This window comes from Phyllobates terribilis, unplaced genomic scaffold (genome assembly GCF_046119375.1).
Source record: "Phyllobates terribilis strain yellow unplaced genomic scaffold, ASM4611937v1 Scaffold_3__8_contigs__length_932513732, whole genome shotgun sequence".
In the NCBI taxonomy this organism is placed as follows: Eukaryota; Metazoa; Chordata; class Amphibia; order Anura; family Dendrobatidae; genus Phyllobates; species Phyllobates terribilis.
In genome coordinates, this window is record NW_027362763.1 from 685,501,333 (window position 1) to 685,521,824 (window position 20,492).

Sequence of the window (20,492 nt, forward strand, 5' to 3'; positions counted from 1 at the left end):
CGTCTCTTGCTCTGGAACGTCTCTTGCTCTGGAACGTCTCTTGCTCTGGAACGTCTCTTCCTGTGGACCGTCTCTTGCTCTGGAACGTCTCTTGCTCTGGAACGTCTCTTCCTGTGGACCGTCTCTTGCTCTGGAACGTCTCTTGCTCTGGAACGTCTCTTGCTCTGGAACGTCTCTTGCTCTGGAACGTCTCTTGCTCTGGAACGTCTCTTCCTGTGGACCGTCTTTTGCTATGGAGCGTCTCTTGCTCTGAACACCATTGACACCCTATTGATGTTAATGGGCACCATGTAACACGACATTTCCCCCATGGAGGCGCTGCAGAGGAACGTAACACTTGCTGCCGGGTCCCTCTGCAGATCACAGCTGATGTCTTGGACTCCCAGCACCAAGACAAGCACATTGGGGGTTCTTTCTGAGAAGGATTTTTCGTAGGTGCTGCACAATCCCATTAATATCTGGATGAGCTGGATTTGGACTTTCCAGGGTAAATTCTGCTTTTATCTGTTTATTACAACATTTCCTTAAGGAATATTTATTTTCCCTTTATTCACATATCAGATGATGATCAGGAACGCCTTTCCAGCTCTGTGCGGACCAAGCCGGATGACACTAACCTCATTACCCTGGAAGTTACGGTCGGCCATAAGTTCCCTGGAGCAGAGGAGGTGAGGAATGGTGACCATTAGATGCCGGAAATTCCCGTAAAGGGAGATCTAATATGTGAGGTTCTGATCAGGAGTAAATACATAGCGGAGGGGCCCCGACGTGGCAGGGGGCAACCATGCTGCTTCTCTAACTGCTCAAACTCTTATACGGTTGTATTATTAACCCCTTCTATGCCCTACACCAATAAGTATGTTAGTATTACCCCATTCACTATCCTGGCATATCAGAAATATCCCTGGTGGTCTAGAGACGGTGAGTGAGTATTGACAACATAAGTTCCCTTATTGCTCTAGATCACAAGCAAATCTACCTTTAGTCTAACCACTGCCCTAGCCCACCAGGGATGTAACCATAAGCCCTTTAACTGCCCTAAAGCACCAGAAATGTAGACATAAATCCCTTCAAATCATCAGGGATTTAATTCCGAAATCCTTCACTACCCTTGACCAAAAATGTTACCATAAGCTTCTTCACTAAACTAAGACGACCAGAAAGCCCTTCACTGACACAGACCTCCAAGAATGTAGCCATTACCCTCTTCATTACCCTACACCACCAAAAATGCAACCACAAACACCTTCACTACCCTAGACCACCAGGAATGTAATCATAAACCCTTTAACGATCCTAGACCACCAGGGATGCAGCCATAGACCCTTTTACTACCCTAAACCACCAGGGATGTAAACCATAGACCCCTTTACTACCCTAAACCACCAGTGATGTAAACCATAGACCCCTTTACTACACTAGACCACCAGGGATGTAAACCATAGACCCCTTTACTACACTAGACCACCAGGGATGTAAACCATAGACCCCTTTACTACACTAGACCACCAGGGATGTAAACCATAGACCCCTTTACTACACTAGACCACCAGGGATGTAAACTATAGACCCCTTTACTACCCTGCACAACCAGGGATGTAAACCATAGACCTCTTTACTTCCCTGCACAACCAGGGATGTAAACCATAGACCCCTTTACTACACTAGACCACCAGGGATGTAAACCATAGACCCCTTTACTACCCTAGACCACCAGGGATGTAAATCATAGACCCCTTTACTACCTTAGACTACCAGGAATGTAAATCATAGACCCCCAGGGATGTAAGTCCATTTACTGTCTTGGATATCAAGCAATTCTACCATTATCTTCATTGCTGCGCTAGACCACCAGGTATATTGTTATTAACCCTTTCACTGTCCTAGACCACCATAAATTCAACCATAAATCTCCTCACTGCCCGAGACCACCTGGGATATTTTGGCCATCCATCCGTTTTATTCTGATAAGATGCGAGATGTAAATTGCTTATGCACAGGGACCCTTAGTTGTACGTGTTTTCAGGCCACCTACATAGAAAAGCTCTTTGCAAGCAGCTCTCCATTCTGGCTCATAAATGGGGGGCCCCACTTGGGACCCCTGGGCTCTATGATATCTATATGCCATGAACTGGCTTATAAAGTTCACTGGACGGGAACCGATGTGACCGCTGTCTGCAGAAGACCCCGGCACCCTGTATATCAGTATAATAAAGGTGTCATCCCTATTTAAAGGGGGACCTTTGGTAAAAGACCCCATTGTACAGAATTGAAGGAAGTATTAAAGTGGTCCCTCCTCCATGGCTGCGTGTAATAGAAGCCATGGGACTCTGCGGGGGGCGGTGGATTCTGTATTTTTAAACTTGGAGCTCCGGACTGGAATGTGTGATGGAGTCAGCGGGGAAGATTAGATAAACATGGAAAAACGTTGGCAGCCCCATGTCCCCTCCGCACCGCCGGCGACGGCGGCCCGTCCTGCGCCCAGCCAGGGATTCCTATCCCGTGTGTAATCAGCTGCCTTTTATATACTGAGGTGATGCGAATTGTTTCATCGTCTGATGTGGCCTCTTTCCTAATATCCATGGACGTGACCACACACCTCGTCTTCATCTTCCCAAATTTGGAAACAGAACTTGTGATCCGGCATTTTTTTTTAATGCTTCTATTTTATATTCCCCTATAATGGACACATAGGGGCAGCGTTAGGGGGGCAGCTATAAGGGGGTGCAGAGGCCATCCAGGCCCCGGTGCCCAAAAAATTCCCAAATAAGAGTTGGGTGTTTGTTACTATTGTATCCAGTTTAGACAATGCTCTGTGAGCGAAACACGTCAGCAGCACAAATCTCTCCTGATAGTTTGCTACAATGTATCAGTGCATGTAAAATGTACAGAGGATTGTCTAGATTGGATACAATTGTAAAAAATATCTGCAAAAAATATGCAGAGCTCAAACAGTAAGAAAAACAAAAAACAACTTTTTATCAATAGATAATAAAAAAAATAACTTTATTGATACATCATAATAAAAATTAAAAGAAAAATACTTTTCATCAATACATAATAATAAAAGTTAAAAAGTATCACTTTTTATTGATACATAATAAAAAAAAAATCACTTTTTATTGATACATAATAAAAAAAATCACTTTTTATTGATACATAGTAATAAAAATGAAAACACTTTTCATCAATACATAATAATAATAAAAGCAAAAAAACAACTTTTTATTGGTACATAATAATAAAAATAAAAAACTCTTTTCATCAATACATAATAATGATAAAAGTTAAAAATATCACTTTTTATTGGTACATAATAAAAATAAAAAACTTTATTGATACATAATAATAAAAAAATCCCTTTTTATTGATATATAATAAAAATGAATACACTTTTCATCAATACATAATAATGATAAAAATTAAAAATATCACTTTTTATTGGTACATAATAAAAATAAATAACTTTTATTGATACATAATAATAATAAAAAAAATCCCTTTTTATTGATATATAATAAAAATGAATATTGTACACTTTTCATCAATACATAATAATAAAAGTTAAAAAGATCACTTTTTATTGATAAATAATAAAGATAAAAAAAAATCACTTTATATTGATACATAACGATAAAAATAAATACACAAAACTTTTTATTGATATAAAATATGTAATAAAAATCACTTTTTATTCATACAATAATAAAAATAAAAATTACTTTTTGTTGAATAATTATTATTATTTAACATACAATGAATTATGTAGAAACTAGATAAGCCTAAGCCTTTTATATAAATACTGCATTTAGTAAGAATTGTAATAAAACTCTGCATTAGAAATGGAAACTCAGAAGATGTTCAAGAGCCCCTGGATTTACAATGCACAGAGGGATATATAGAGAATAATGAAAAGGAGGAATTATATATAAGATAAAGTGCATACATAGTGATAATGATTCATTTTCACCAAGAGAAAGCACACCTGATTCACGTTTTGTAACAAGCTTCGTCAGGGGATCCATTAAAATACACAGAACAGGGTAAAAATAATTTTTTTGGGTGCAACTGTAGCAAATCCTAAAGCTGAGACAAGTATTAGGTCTGTAGCCTCGGGACCAAAACACACACAAATTTTTTTTAGCAAGACCATATGTTGTTATAAGTGCAATGCATAGGTGTGCATTCACACAGTGGCCATTTAACAAGCAAAACCCAAGATAAAAATAAAATCAGGAAACACCCTGTAGTAAGTAAATAACTAGTAATACGACATATAAATAACATAGGGGACTTAGTTAACATTGTTTTGATCAAAAATATGTAAAAGCCATCCTACCACGACAAGGTATACCCCAATCGGGACGGTACCTAACTCTTGTAGTACACCTCATAGTATAGTAAAGTAGAAAATAATGAAAGGGAGGAATTATGAATAAGATAAAATTCATATATAGTAGTAATGAGACATTCTCACCAAGCGTTTCGCATCAAGCTTCATCAGGGGACTGATTGAAATACACAGACCAGAGTAAAAATCTATTTTTTTAATACATTTATAACAAACCCTCAAGCTGAGATAAATATTAGATCTGTAGCCTGTGGATGTAAATCATACAATATATAAATTATACACTGATAGTTAACTGAGCATCAGGGGTTCCACTCCTGAGACCCCCCAATAATGTGGGATAAGACTTAAGCCTCAAATGTCCTTTTTAGCACCTTTCAAAGGAAAGAAACTCAGGTGGAATTAGCTGAAAGTCAATGCCTGATGGGGTAGCTGCCTCCAGTAGGTGGCGCTAGTTTCATTCTGCATGAGAGCTAATCTGCATACCTTTTCTCCCAGGAAGCATTGCATGGTTCAGTCTCCCCAACAAGAAACAGTACCCCCGCCTAATGAATAGGCAACCATGAAATTGATAGTCATTGAAAAGTAAGGGGGTCACTTTGTATGTCACTATAGGAAGATGGGGGGTCCTGGACCCCGGAACAAAATCACCATACAGTATAATCTGGTAATAGGGCCGATAGGCCCCCTTAGGCACTCATTGTGTGAAGAGGGAACATGAAACTATGTGTGAATTTTACCCATGCATAAGTCATAGGACGGACGTGATGTTCTCATATATACAGGGGGCCGGATATCAGTAAACTATGTGCGACACTCATCCCCCCCCATCGACTCCTTGGTGAGACTCACAGATCCTTGTGTACGGAGGGTAGGAATGTCCAGTTATGTCTGCTATGTGGATGAGACATGGCCTCTCCTTGTCATCTGTGGGATACACAGGAGCCCTGCATGAAAATAGCACCCAGCAGTCAGCAGGGAGACATTTAAAGGGCCCCTGACACTGTTTTTTAACTTAGCATTCTTTTCTGCTATATTTATAAAGGTCTGTAACTTTCTAATACAGTTTGGCCCCAATTCTTCACTTGTGGGGTTTTTAAGTCCCTTTTCTTTTTTTTTTTGTCTTGTGGTCATTGCTTGAATTTTGCCCAATGTGAAGAATCATCTTATTTTGTCTTTAACTTTTTTTTTGTGACTTTTTAGTACAAAAAGTCGCACATTTTGCAAAATGTCACAAAAAAAATGCTGGCGCACAAGAAATCGCTCACATGAAAGTGGAGAACGTTTGTTAAAAAGCTTTGCAACTTTGGGGCAATGCTGGAGAATCGCCATATCGTGATGTATCAGCCCTCATGTGATCCTAGGTCATCGTTTTCACTCCACATCCTGCCCTAGAATAGCACAAAACCGAACCTGGTGTAAAAGGGAAAGAGAGAACGCTGACACCTGATGGTTGCAGGTGCTACTGCAACTTTCATTTTTTTTGCGAGGAGAATTGAAAACTGTTTGTTCTACATATCACAGTCTGAGCTAAAAAATAGGAGGAACAGGAAATGGCGTAGTGCCCCCATAAGAGAGTATGGTACAGTGCCCCCATAAGAGAGTAAGGTACAGTGCCCCCATAGGAGAGTAAGGTACAGTGCCCCCATAGGAGAGTAATGTACAGTGCCCCCATAAGAGAGTATGGTACAGTGCCCCCATAAGAGAGTAAGGTACAGTGCCCCCATAGGAGAGTAAGGTACAGTGCCCCCATAGGAGAGTAATGTACAGTGCCCCCATAAGAGAGTATGGTACAGTGCCCCCATAAGAGAGTAAAGTACAGTGCCCCCATAGGAGAGTAAGGTACAGTGCCCCCATAAGAGAGTAAGACACAGTGCCCCCATAGGAGAGTAATGTACAGTGCCCCCATAGGAGAGTAAGGTACAGTGCCCCCATAGGAGAGTAAGGTACAGTGCCCCCATAGGAGAGTAAGGTACAGTGCCCTCATAGGAGAGTAAGGTACAGTGCCCCCATAGGAGAGTAATGTACAGTGCCCCCATAAGAGAGTATGGTACAGTGCCCCCATAAGAGAGTAAAGTACAGTGCCCCCATAGGAGAGTAAGGTACAGTGCCCCCATAAGAGAGTAAGACACAGTACCCCCATAGGAGAGTAATGTACAGTGCCCCCATAGGAGAGTAAGGTACAGTGCCCCCATAGGAGAGTAAGGTACAGTGCCCCCATAGGAGAGTAAGGTACAGTGCCCCCATAGGAGAGTAAGGTACAGTGCCCCCATAGGAGAGTAAGGTACAGTGCCCCCATAGGAGAGTAATGTACAGTGCCCCCATAGGAGAGTAAGGTACAGTGCCCCCATAGGAGAGTAAGGTACAGTGCCCCCATAGGAGAGTAATGTACAGTGCCCCCATAAGAGAGTAAGGTACAGTGCCCCCATAGGAGAGTAAGGTACAGTGCCCCCATAGGAGAGTAATGTACAGTGCCCCCATAAGAGAGTATGGTACAGTGCCCCCATAAGAGAGTAAAGTACAGTGCCCCCATAGGAGAGTAAGGTACAGTGCCCCCATAAGAGAGTAAGACACAGTGCCCCCATAGGAGAGTAATGTACAGTGCCCCCATAGGAGAGTAAGGTACAGTGCCCCCATAGGAGAGTAAGGTACAGTGCCCCCATAGGAGAGTAAGGTACAGTGCCCTCATAGGAGAGTAAGGTACAGTGCCCCCATAGGAGAGTAATGTACAGTGCCCCCATAAGAGAGTATGGTACAGTGCCCCCATAAGAGAGTAAAGTACAGTGCCCCCATAGGAGAGTAAGGTACAGTGCCCCCATAAGAGAGTAAGACACAGTGCCCCCATAGGAGAGTAATGTACAGTGCCTCCATAGGAGAGTAAGGTACAGTGCCCCCATAGGAGAGTAAGGTACAGTGCCCCCATAGGAGAGTAAGGTACAGTGCCCCCATAGGAGAGTAAAGTACAGTGCCCCCATAGGAGAGTAAGGTACAGTGCCCCCATAGGAGAGTAAGGTACAGTGCCCCCATAGGAGAGTAATGTACAGTGCCCCCATAGGAGAGTAAGGTACAGTGCCCCCATAGGAGAGTAAGGTACAGTGCCCCCATAGGAGAGTAATGTACAGTGCCCCCATAAGAGAGTAAGGTACAGTGCCCCCATAGCAGAGTAAGGTACAGTGCCCCCATAGGAGAGTAATGTACAGTGCCCCCATAAGAGAGTATGGTACAGTGCCCCCATAAGAGAGTAAAGTACAGTGCCCCCATAGGAGAGTAAGGTACAGTGCCCCCATAAGAGAGTAAGACACAGTGCCCACATAGGAGAGTAATGTACAGTGCCCCCATAGGAGAGTAAGGTACAGTGCCCCCATAGGAGAGTAAGGTACAGTGCCCCCATAGGAGAGTAAGGTACAGTGCCCCCATAGGAGAGTAAAGTACAGTGCCCCCATAGGAGAGTAAGGTACAGTGCCCCCATAGGAGAGTAAGGTACAGTGCCCCCATAGGAGAGTAACGTACAGTGCCCCCATAGGAGAGTAAGGTACAGTGCCCCCATAGGAGAGTAAGGTACAGTGCCCCCATAGGAGAGTAATGTACAGTGCCCCCATAGGAGAGTAAGGTACAGTGCCCCCATAGGAGAGTAATGTACAGTGCCCCCATAGGAGAGTAAGGTACAGTGCCCCCATAGGAGAGTAATGTACAGTGCCCCCATAGGAGAGTAAGGTACAGTGCCCCCATAGGAGAGTAAGGTACAGTGCCCCCATAGGAGAGTAAGGTACAGTGCCCCCATAGGAGAGTAATGTACAGTGCCCCCATAGGAGAGTAAGGTACAGTGCCTCCATAGGAGAGTAAGGTACAGTGCCCCCATAGGAGAGTAATGTACAGTGCCCCCATAGGAGAGTAATGTACAGTGCCCCCATAGGAGAGTAAGGTACAGTGCCCCCATAGGAGAGTAAGACACAGTACCCCCATAGGAGAGTAATGTACAGTGCCCCCATAGGAGAGTAAAGTACAGTACCCCATAGGAGAGTAAGGTACAGTGCCCCCATAGGAGAGTAAGGTACAGTGCCCCCATAGGAGAGTAAGGTACAGTGTCCCCATAGGAGAGTAAGGTACAGTGCCCCCATAGGAGAGTAAGGTACAGTGCCCCCATAGGAGAGTAAGGTACAATGCCCCCATAGGAGAGTAAGGTACAGTGCCCCCATAGGAGAGTAATCTACAGTGCCCCCATAGGAGAGTAAGGTACAATGCCCCCATAGGAGAGTAAGGTGCAGTGCCCTCATAGGAGAGTAAGGTGCAGTGCCCCCATAGGAGAGTAATGTACAGTGCCCCCATAGTAGAGGAAGGGCTTGTTCACACATTGCATTTTATATTATCAGCAAAGTGAATGAGATTTCTAAATCACAATAATCTTACAGAATAAACAGGTAAAACACTCGTTCATCAAGCGAAATGATCTTTAGTCCAGCATAAAAGCTCATCGTTCTCGGCAGCGCACCTTTCTCGGCAGCACATCGTTCTCGACAGTGCATCGTTCTCGGCAGCGCATCGTTCTCGGCAGCGCATCGTTCTCGGCAGCGCATCGTTCTCAGCAGCGCATCGTTCTCAGCAGCGCATTGTTCTCAGCAGCGCATTGTTCTCAGCAGCGCATTGTTCTCGGCAGCGCATCGTTCTCAGCAGCGCATCGTTCTCAGCAGCGCATTGTTCTCAGCAGCGCATCGTTCTCGGCAGCGCATCGTTCTCGGCAGCGCATCGTTCTCGGCAGCGCATTGTTATCGGCAGCGCATCGTTCTCGGCAGCGCATCGTTCTCGGCAGCGCATTGTTATCGGCAGCGCATCGTTCTTGGCAGCGCATCGTTCTCTGCAGTGCATCATTTTTGGCAGCACATCGTTCTGTGTAAACTGTAAATCGATCACAGATTGTTCGCAGCGTTCAGTTGGTGGTACCTTCCTCCATTATTGCCACCGGTCGCTTTGTGTAAATGAATAGTTCGGCGTTGATGGAGTCATTGCTTATAGTTTACAGTAATTCTGTCCGTGTAAACATCGATGTGCGGAGGCTTTCTGGAAAACTTCTGCTGACTGATCTGAAAAAGAACAACAACATTGTAAAGCATGGGGGACACATGTATGCGCAGATCCGTCTATGAGTTTGTGGTCGCTGGTGCTTATTGATAAACCCCAATGTCCGGCTTCTCGTCTTTGATCCTGATGTTATTTCGGATGAATCAGGACATAATCATATGGAGACCCGGGGGCTGACAACCTCCGCAGCCGCCCCACCCCCTCCTTTACACTTTCAGCTGATCAGAGATTGCAGTGACTCCGGACCCCCAATCTCCTGATTACAGACCTTTATGCTAAATAGGATTTCTTGATTGAGGTAGACGAGTAATCAGGGAGATCGGATGTTACCGCCGGTCCCCGGTCACTGAGCCGCACTGGAGGTCTATGAGTCCGGGGGGTTGTAGGGCTTTTTATCCATTTAAGGCCCTGAATATAATCCTAACAATATGCCCGAACATCACTGAATAAAAACAGTGATTTAACCCCTTAAAGGACTAAGCACATTTAGACGTTACAATGAATTTCCGTTCTTCTTTTTGTGTTATTGGAATAGGTTGAAAATTCAATACATTCATCATATATCTTTATAGGGGGAAACCACTATTTTTTTTCAATTCAGAGCTTCAATTTTCCAGTAGAGCAGCAGAGACGTGTAAAGAGGACCTGTCACTAGGTCAAAAATGGCCAAGTTTAAAGCATGAAATTCTGCGAGAGTGCAGCCACCACTAGAGGGAGCCAAAGAGCTTTCTATATACTGTGATGTACTGAACTCAGTGCAGAGCTCCCTCTAGTGGTGACTGCAGGCGGACAGGGTTTAATAGTTACAATGTCACAAAAAAATTGCTGGCGCACGTGAAATCGCTCATATGAAAGTGGAGAAAGTTTGTGCAAAAAACTTTGCAACTTTTTGAAAAGTTGCAAATAATAAATTAAGCAAAAACTTCTGTAAAGCCGAAACCGCGCTCACAATGTCGAACTAAAAAATGAAAACAGAATTAGCGCCAATTCCAGAATGTTAATCCAACTGCAATGTATCATGGTGCAGAGACCCACAGGTTCCCTGCTATGGAAGAGGATGCTGCACATCATGGGTGCGGGGGAAGGTTAGAAGAATTGTTTGTTCCTTTTTAAAATGTGCTGGAGAATAGAGGAAGGGATCCAGTTTTGGGGGCATTACCCCACAATGGGGACATTATACCAGGAAGGAGCCCAGGATGGGAGGCATTGTATTAAGATGGGGGGCATTATACCAGAAAGGGGCCAAGGCATTGTACTAGGATGGGGGGCATTATACCAGAAAGGGGCCAAGGATTCTGGACATTACACCAGAATGGGGGCATTATACCAGGAAGGGACCCAGGATTGAGACATTATACTAGGAAGGGACCCAGGATTGAGACATTATACTAGGAAGGGACCCAGGATTGAGACATTATACCAGGAAGGGACCCAGGATTGTGACATTATACTAGGAAGGGACCCAAGATTGAGACATTATACTAGGAAGGGACCCAGGATTGAGACATTATACCAGGAAGGGACCTAGGATTGAGACATTATACCAGGAAGGGACCTAGGATTGAGGCATTATACCAGGAAGGGACCCAGGATTGAGACATTATACCAGGAAGGGACCCAGGATTGAGACATTATACCAGGAAGGGACCCAGGATTGAGACATTATACCAGGAAGGGACCCAGGATTGAGACATTATACTAGGAAGGGACCCAGGATTGAGGCATTATACTAGGAAGGGACCCAGGATTGAGACATTATACTAGGAAGGGACCCAGGATTGAGACATTATACTAGGAAGGGACCCAGGATTGAGGCATTATACTAGGAAGGGACCCAGGATTGAGACATTATACTAGAAAGGGACCTAGGATTGAGACATTATACTAGGAAGGGACCCAGGATTGAGACATTATACTAGGAAGGGACCCAGGATTGAGGCATTATACTAGGAAGGGACCCAGGATTGAGACATTATACTAGGAAGGAACCCAGGATTGAGACATAATACTAGGAAGGGACCCAGGATTGAGACATTATACCAGGAAGGGACCCAGGATTGAGACATTATACCAGGAAGGGACCCAGGATTGAGACATTATACTAGGAAGGGATCCAGGATTGAAACATTATACTAGGAAGGGACCCAGGATTGAGACATTATATTAGGAAGGGACCCAGGATTGAGGCATTATACTACAAAGGGACCCAGGATTGAGACATTATACCAGGAAGGGACCTAGGATTGAGACATTATACCAGGAAGGGACCTAGGATTGAGGCATTATACCAGGAAGGGACCCAGGATTGAGACATTATACCAGGAAGGGACCCAGGATTGAGACATTATACCAGGAAGGGACCCAGGATTGAGACATTATACTAGGAAGGGACCCAGGATTGAGGCATTATACTAGGAAGGGACCCAGGATTGAGACATTATACTAGGAAGGGACCCAGGATTGAGGCATTATACTAGGAAGGGACCCAGGATTGAGACATTATACTAGGAAGGGACCCAGGATTGAGACATTATACTAGGAAGGGACCCAGGATTGAGGCATTATACTAGGAAGGGACCCAGGATTGAGACATTATACTAGGAAGGGACCTAGGATTGAGACATTATACTAGGAAGGGACCAAGGATTGAGACATTATACTAGGAAGGGACCCAGGATTGAGGCATTATACTAGGAAGGGACCCAGGATTGAGACATTATACTAGGAAGGGACCCAGGATTGAGACATTATACCAGGAAGGGACCCAGGATTGAGACATTATACTAGGAAGGGACCCAGGATTGAAACATTATACTAGGAAGGGACCCAGGATTGAGACATTATATTAGGAAGGGACCCAGGATTGAGGCATTATACTACAAAGGGACCCAGGATTGAGACATTGTACTAGGAAGGGACCCAGGATTGGGGCATTATATCAGGTAGGGGTACAGGATTTGGGACATTATTACTGTAAGGGGCCAAGATAGAACATTATTATTGGAAGGGGCCAGGGATGGGGGACATTATTCCTGGAAGGGGCCGAGGATGGAGGAGATTATTACAGCAAACAGCTAGGATGGGGGATATTATTTCATATCTTTATAGAATCTAGAACGTTACAAGGGCTAATACCTCTGACCAACATGTGGGAGTATGGGGGCTCAAGTCCAAATTTTTACACTACACCGGGGCCCATCGGACTCTAGTTACACCACTGCCCTCAGCTGTGAGACGTATGAAGCCATGAAACATAATTAATAATGTTTGAGATCTTGAAAGTGGGTTTCTCTATGGGTTTTTATTTTTTCTTTTCTTGTACTTTTGTTTTTTTCCTCCCTTTCTTCCAAGAGCCATAACTTTTTTATTTTTTTTTAAATTCTTACGCTGATACAATTGTATCCGGTAATGAATCAGCTGCACAGATCTCGCTGCTGGTTCGCTACAATGTATCAGTCTGCAGTCTGGGGCTGTTTCACTCAAAGTGTATTCACCTTTCATCCGAGAACAGGATTAGCTATGGCCGGGTTACAGCGTGAGAAGGTTTCCATTCACTGACACCAAGCTGTAACTTTTAAAAAAGTATATTTAATAGTTGCAGAACTCATTGTACAAGGATTTATTTGCAAAAAAAAAAATAGAAGATCCCTTTAATGCTGGAGCCTCGTCTGGGGATCCTGGACCGGGTTCAGCTCATCTGAGAATATAAGATGAAGCGATCGTTGCTATTTTAATGATACAAGCTATAAAAAAAACAATCTGCCGGTGAGTCAGCTCTTCCCACTCATATGGAGACATGTAAAATGAAAACCATCCCGCACACGAGCCGCCGCTTCATACATGAGCTCATCCACATTCTTACATAAGAGCGCGGCAGCTGGGGGTCTCGTACATTCGTTCCTGATGTCTCTCAGGAAATCTCATAAGAGCGAATCATAGAACATTGATCAAAGGTTAAAGAAAAATTATGGATTCCGGTTCTAGAAAATCAGCCCTTTGGGAACGTGCGCAGAAATCCTAGGACCCCATGATGAACCTCAACATAAGCCCTATCCAAAAAAAAGGGGGAAAAAAGACCAAAAAAAATCAATAATCAAGGTGAGCTGCAGTGTAAAGCATAGGGGACGTATTCAAGTGAAATACAGACTACCTAAGACTCCACGAGTCGCAGCCAAATGCACGAATTTCTTATTAACTGTAAGGAAAAAAAGGGTTAAAGGTTATAGAAAATTAAGGAATTCGGGTTCACAAAATGGTCCTTTGAAGCTTTTTATCATAGCATTAATGCCCTTTCTCAAAAGGGGCAAAGGATATCCAGTAATCTAGCAAATGAAAGGGGAGCTGCAGTGTAAAGCACAGGGGAGAAAAACCTATAGGTGAAATTCAAATGATCTCAGACGCCAAGAGTGAAAATTGGGTGCACTTTCTTCTTATTACCTTTGGGACAGATGTTATAAGTTATAGAAAATAATGGAATCGGGGGTCTAGAAAAATTAACTCCAAGCATCCAGCACTTGAAAAGTGAGCTGCAGTGTAAAGCATGGGGGACAGCAAACAAATTCAGACAACCTCAGAATCCATGGAAGCCAGTAGATGGAATGGAGCTCATCTGCCTCTATGGGAAGGTCCTGTCTGATCTGCGGCATATGGCGGATAGTCGTGCTTAGTCAGCACTATACAATGGGGGAGGGGATATTTGGCATTGTGCACCTCTGGCTCCACCACCATCTGTCAGCTGTATGTGGGCACATATGGTTTCCGCACTTTCCCTGACTCACATAATGTCATCTCCTTCATGAAACACTGACTGCTCTCATTGTTGTGCCGCCATATTCGTCATCGCCCCTTCTCGCTGTTTATTAGTGACTTACATGATATTTACACTTTATGGCTCCATAAAATGCATTATATACACTGATCCCCTAAAAGTCAGGTGTGGACGTACCCAATGTGCCATCGAGGCAGCTGCACAGGGGCCCCCGAAGATAAGGGGGTCACTGTCACTTTAAAAGGAGCTTTGTGTTGTCCATTAGATAAATGGAAGGCAAAGAGCTAATCTCACACTTACTGACCATAGAGGGCGCTCTGCACTGAGCTATAGAAGGGACATATACTGTTCTTGTAGGACCCCTCCACCGCCTGTGGTGGTCCCCGGCCAAAGTGTTTTAGCATTGGGGACAGCCACAGTCTCGATTGCAAGAATCAGAAAACTTCACTTGTGAAACTACAGCTCCAGACATGCAACTTATGGCTTTCAGTGATTGCTGGGAGTTGTAGTCTTGATGTGGATAAAAAGTTCTTCTGCAACTTTGTAATATACTTTTGCATTTGCGACTTTTGTTTGTCCAGTTTTTGTTGTTTTTCGTGGTTTCCATTTGCGTCTCTTTCTTCTACTTTATATGTTATCTTTTATGTTCGTCATTGTACATGTCCTGTCTTGGACATTTCTAAGTTTCTTGCAAACGCTCCTTTTTACGTGTATGATTCCACACGTGTGTTCTCCTTAATACACTGCTTCCTATGTTTACATGCATTATGTAATATGGAGCAGCAAGAGGAAAAAGTAAGCCCACTCGTTTCGCCACCAGTATGGGCTTCCTCAGGGGCAGAACGACTAAGTAGAATAGTATGTCTCATTATTGTGATCACTAATCAAAACTATGCATAATAATACCCAATTCTATGTAGAGAAAGGGGAGGCATATTCTGACGCCGCATCTGGGATCAGTGGGTTGCACACGCGCAAAGACACAAAGCTTGGCGTTCGGAAATAAAAACGGCGCATGCAGTTTTTCATCATCCCTACATGTGCGCCTGCACTTTTGTTTGCCTCACGCATGTCAGTTTGGTAGCTATTTCTGCAATTTTCACGCATGCGCAGTTCTCATTTTCCAGCCCCAAGCTTTGTGTCTCTGTACATGTGCAACCCACTGATCCGGCATGTGGCATCCTGACTATGCCTTCTCTTGCTCAACATACAATGGGTAATTATTATGCATAGTTTTGATTATTGATCACCATATATGAGACATACTATTCCACTTACTCATTCTACCCCTGAGGAAGCTCATACTGGTGGCGAAACGCATAGAGATATTTTTTCCTCTTGCTGCTCCATCTTACTTGGTTCAGGTTATGTTCACATAATTCTTAATTTTTTCTTCTTTCTCTCCTCTGTCAGCTGAATGAGTGCTCCTGTGTATGGGAGTGTTGGCTGAGATGGCTGTCAGCCATGTAATTCGTATGGCCAGCCTTAAACTTACCGCCTGGTTACTATAATTAAAGAGGGACCAAAATGTTATCTTATCTTAATATTTTGTATAGTTCATGCGATCTATTATTCTCTGTTATGTCAATTCAAGACAGGGATCCCACCAAGGACAACATCAGCAAGAACGTTTGTATGTTCTCCCCGTGTTTGTGTGGGTTTCCTCTGGGTTCTTTCCTCCCATACTCCAAAAATATACTGACAGGCAACTTACATTGTGAGACCCAATGGGGAGAGAGAGTGGACTAACTAGAGTCGGATGGGCCCCGATGCAAAATTTGGACCTGGGCCCCCACCTGCATCCATGTTGTTTGGGCCCTTATAGCGTTCTAGATACTATAAAGACATGTGTTTGGCCTCCATGTAACGATGTCCAACCTGGTGCCATACTGTAATAATGTCCCCTGTCCTGCACCCCTCCCCTATCCCAGTGCCATCCTGTAATAATGTCCCCCATCCTGGCCCCTTCTTGTAATAATGTCCCCCATCCTGGCCCCTTCCAGTAATAATGTCCCCCATCCTGGCCCCTTCCAGTAATAATGTCCCCTATACTGGGCCCTTTCCTAGTATAATGCTCCCCATTGAGGCCCCTTTATTTAATAATGTCCCCCATCCTGGCCCCTTCCTGTAATAATATCCCCCATCCTAGGCCGTTCTTGTAATAATGTCCTACCTGGTATAATGTCCCCCATCCTGGCCCCTTCTTGGAATAATGTCCTCCCTATTTGCCCCTTACTGTAATAATGTCCCCCATCCTGGGCCCTTCCTCGTATAATGTCCCACATCTTGGTCCCTTCCTGTAATAATCTCCCCCAACCTGGCTCCTTTCAATAATAATGTCCCCCATCCTGGACCCCTTCCTGGTATAATGTCCCCCATCCTGGGCCTCTTCCTGGTATAATGTCCCCCTTCATGGGCCCTTCCTATAATAATGTCCCCCATCTTGGTCCCTTCCTGTAATAATCTCCCCCAACCTGGCTCCTTTCAATAACAAAGTCCACTATCCTGGACCCCTTCCTGGTATAATGTCACCCATCCTGGGCCTCTTCCTGGTATAAAGTCCCCCTTCATGGGCCCTTCCTATAGTAATGTCTCCCATCCTGGGCCCCTTCCTGGTATAATATTCTCTTTTTTTTTCCACACATTTAAAAAAAAAAAAAAAACGATTCTTCTTACCCTTCTCAGCTACCACGACGTACGGTGTCTCTTCCACGTCCGGCAGCTGACTTTGGCGTGTTCGCCACAAGTAGCGCATGATGTCATTGCCATGCGCTGCCTGTGACGGGCACACCAACATTAGTTATTGGCCTCTGATTGGCCGGTGGTGTGTATTGCAATGTAGGGGGCCGGCAGGTGAGTAAAATAGATAGGGAGAAGATGACTGTGTTCTTCTTCAGTGGGATTACTGTGAGGAAATACAGAGAAATCCCTGCCCTCCCCCCATGGCCATAAACCTGCAGGCCTAGGAACCTCCAGAGACATAGATGTCCATACGTGACCGATCCCAGGGGCTCCTTTTATGCCTGCTGAACATTATAGACTGCAAAGTTTTGGTGGACGACATCTGGTTACTAAATGTGAAATACTAGTTACCCGAAGGCTGGGGTGTCTACGGTACAAAGCTGAATGATAGGGTCCATACTTAGACCCCCATTTTCTGCAGATGGGGCATTTCTTTCCATCACTGTCTTCTGCCATATCTAGTAGATCGATGACATCCTATGGACCTACAAGTGCATAATATGTTTCCTTTCTTCAATGATCAAGATCTTTACTTGCTGCCAGTGAGGTTAAAAATCTCTGGGGACCTAAGACTTCTCACAGCAGAAGGTTTGTTACAGTTGAACCCAATCTAGACAAAGACATCAGCAGCACATACACTCCTACAATGTATCATTCTGGATTCCAGGATGTTCATCTCATAGAGGATTGTCTAGACTGGATAAAATAGTAACAAAACCTCAGCAGCAAGAAGTATCAGGTCGGTCTTCGTTTTCATGAGCAAGAACGTCCCCACAGACACTAAAACTCCTCAGAGACCTCCGTCAAAAAAGCTCGGCAACAAGTCACGGATACATCATTTATGTGGATCTTATTCCTCTCGGTACAAAGATCTTATCAAGCGTAGACTTTTTTTTGCCTCTCCGCATTTTAGTGCATTTTAGGCGGCTGTAAAGAATGCTTGTGTATCATCCCCAGGGGACACACTAACCACCAACCCACTGGACACATGCCGAATGTGCACCACTTATTCCACAGACATGCACACATATCCAGCACTTCTTACATGGCTCGAAATCAGACGTGAAACAGGTCTCGGAGCGTCATTACCTCATGTATGTAACATCTGTTACTGGCACCCCCGCATGGTTCCCCTCCTCTCTCCATGCAGGGATGCCGGCATACTCACCACTCTGGCCAAAGCAACGTCCTCGTGACCCTCCTCCTTTCTTGTGCACGCTACACTGTGTTCCGGCAGTGCGTTATGGTAATATGCCCCCAGCTAACAGCTGGGAGGTATTTAGTTAAAGTGAACACCTGCAAGATGTCTCCCAGCCAGTAGTTGGGATGCATCTTGTATAATAGACACCCTCCCCAACAGGGAGATGCCTGTGCAACCCCTATAGTCTAGTATTAGTGTTGTTGATGCATGCAACAGTATGTTGCCAGGTCTCCCGTTCTTAGTCTGTTAAAGTTATTCCCGTTATGCTGTGTTCCCATAAGTCTAGTATAGTTTGTCCGTGTTCCTGTGACTGCGTCAGCGGTATCCTATTCCAGAAACCGCGTAAAAGGTACCTATACCCAAATCCTTGGTCTCTGTGCGGCCAGTCCTGAGTTTGTAGTCCCTGGTCCTAACCGTTTCCTGATAACTGCGTGTGTGAACAAGAACCTATCTTCAAGATTCAAGTTGTCCATACAGTCAGTCTATCTGCGTATCCTGCTAGTCAGTGACTTGGGTCACGTCTCTGCGTGATTGGCAGCTGGAGTACAGGGGACTGCCTAGGAGTGGTACCTGGCGGGTAACTGCAGCTCAGTCTGTCTCCACCATGAGGAGCTCCAGTGAACACCAGGTAGCCGCTTAGCTATGCCCCTTCCTAGGTAAGCCCGACTCTGTGGCAGAGTGGGTCCATAAACCACGTGCACCACCTGTGGGTGTGACAAATTGTGGAGTTTCTTTACCTTTATAATAAAGGGATAAAATTTAATCCAGGAAAAGGGAGTGCCATGGATTTCTTCATTAAGCTACTCATGCTGGATACTTGGCATTCATGCAGCAATCGAACACTTGATATGTACAGCATTTGTGCCCCTCAATCTCTGGGGTCATTTCATACACACACAACTCACATAGTGGACAGCAGAAACTTGTGGGCCCCAAAGCACAATCTCCAATGGGCCCCCAAAATAACACAAGCCTTTAATAGTAATAGTCTTCTCATAGGGGGCAAAGGGACCTGTTGTGTGCCCCCTAGTCTCCAGTGCCACACATGACCATCACACTCAGGTCACATCCCATATATACTGTTCCCACAGTCCCATAGTTGGCACATGCACCAAATTTGCAGTCTGGACACACAGTATACGCAGGCTCCACTCATGCTGGACACATGCCCCATTCACACATTGGATACATGCCGCAGGTCAGACATGTACCCCTCACATCCAGGGCACATAAATCACATGCACTAGATATATGTCCCACATGCTCAAACAAGGCTCCTTAGCAGCAGCAACGGTGTGTCACCTCCTGCAGTAGAGCTGGGAACACAGTGGGTGGGAGCATGACCACTATAGAAGAAGAAGGACAGTGGGAATAATCATGCCATGGACACAGAAGCCCTACTGCTTAATGTCACCAGAATGTCCTACCAATGGCTACATGAATGGGGCAGCTGAGCAGTGGAGGTTTGGCAGGGTTTGTAGCAGACATTTTGGTTAATAAACTTTCCTAACATGAGGTCTTAGGATTCTCTGAGAGTTTTACAGTAGATGACACAATGGAAGCAGATAACACTGGTGGAGTACACACTGATCCTACACGTATGCCAGTTCTGTACATTGTCAAGAAGCCACCAAAAATGTTTCCACTAAGGAGTGAACTGGAAACGCTCAGTGTGGAGGAAACAGAAAGGAAAATACAAAGATAATTGGGAAAAAAAAGGATTGAAGAAACTTTTATTATCAACTGAAAAAAACTCTCTATAGATTAATAAAATTCAACATTAGGAAAACACATAACCTTTAAATTGCGGAAAAGGGAACAGAATATTAATGTACGTGTCATACAGCTGTAGGGTGAGGGTGAGAAATCACATGTGCCATATGCTTCATGGATTAGATATGATGGATTGTACTTATCTGTGTCCAGGTGCTTAAAATACTTTGTGTAAAACTATGACTTTATGCAAAAGAATATAACTACTATAATACTGCCCTCTATGTACAAGAATATAACTACTATAATACTGTCCCTATGTACAAGAATATAACTACTATAATACTGCCTCCTATGTACAAGAATATAACTAATATAATACTGCTCCTGTGTACAAGAATATAACTACTATAATACTGCTCCTATGTACAAGAATATAACTACTATAATACTGCTCCCTATGTACAAGAATATACTACTATAATACTGCTCCTATGTACAAGAATATAACTACTATAATACTGCTCCCTATATACAGGAATAGAACTACTATAATACTGCCCCTTATGTACAAGAATATAACTACTATAATACTGCCCCCTATGTACAGGAATATAACTACTATAATACTGCCCCTATGT

General features: G+C 44.2%; 1 protein-coding gene across 2 annotated transcripts in view; it reads left to right on the forward strand.

The window, feature by feature from the left end:
* SRP9 (signal recognition particle 9) overlaps positions 1 to 20,492 on the forward strand; it is a 102,271-nt gene that overhangs the window by 45,344 nt on the left and 36,435 nt on the right. Inside the window, exons 1-2 of one of the 2 annotated variants that reach the window (XM_073673297.1) lie at positions 230 to 487; positions 562 to 668. The exons of the other annotated variant lie outside the window; for it this stretch is intronic. Coding sequence (XP_073529398.1) covers positions 463 to 487; positions 562 to 668 — 132 coding nt within the window. The 5' untranslated portion in view covers positions 230 to 462. Of the gene's footprint in view, positions 1 to 229; positions 488 to 561; positions 669 to 20,492 lie in introns of those variants that run through there. 2 annotated transcript variants of the gene reach the window in all.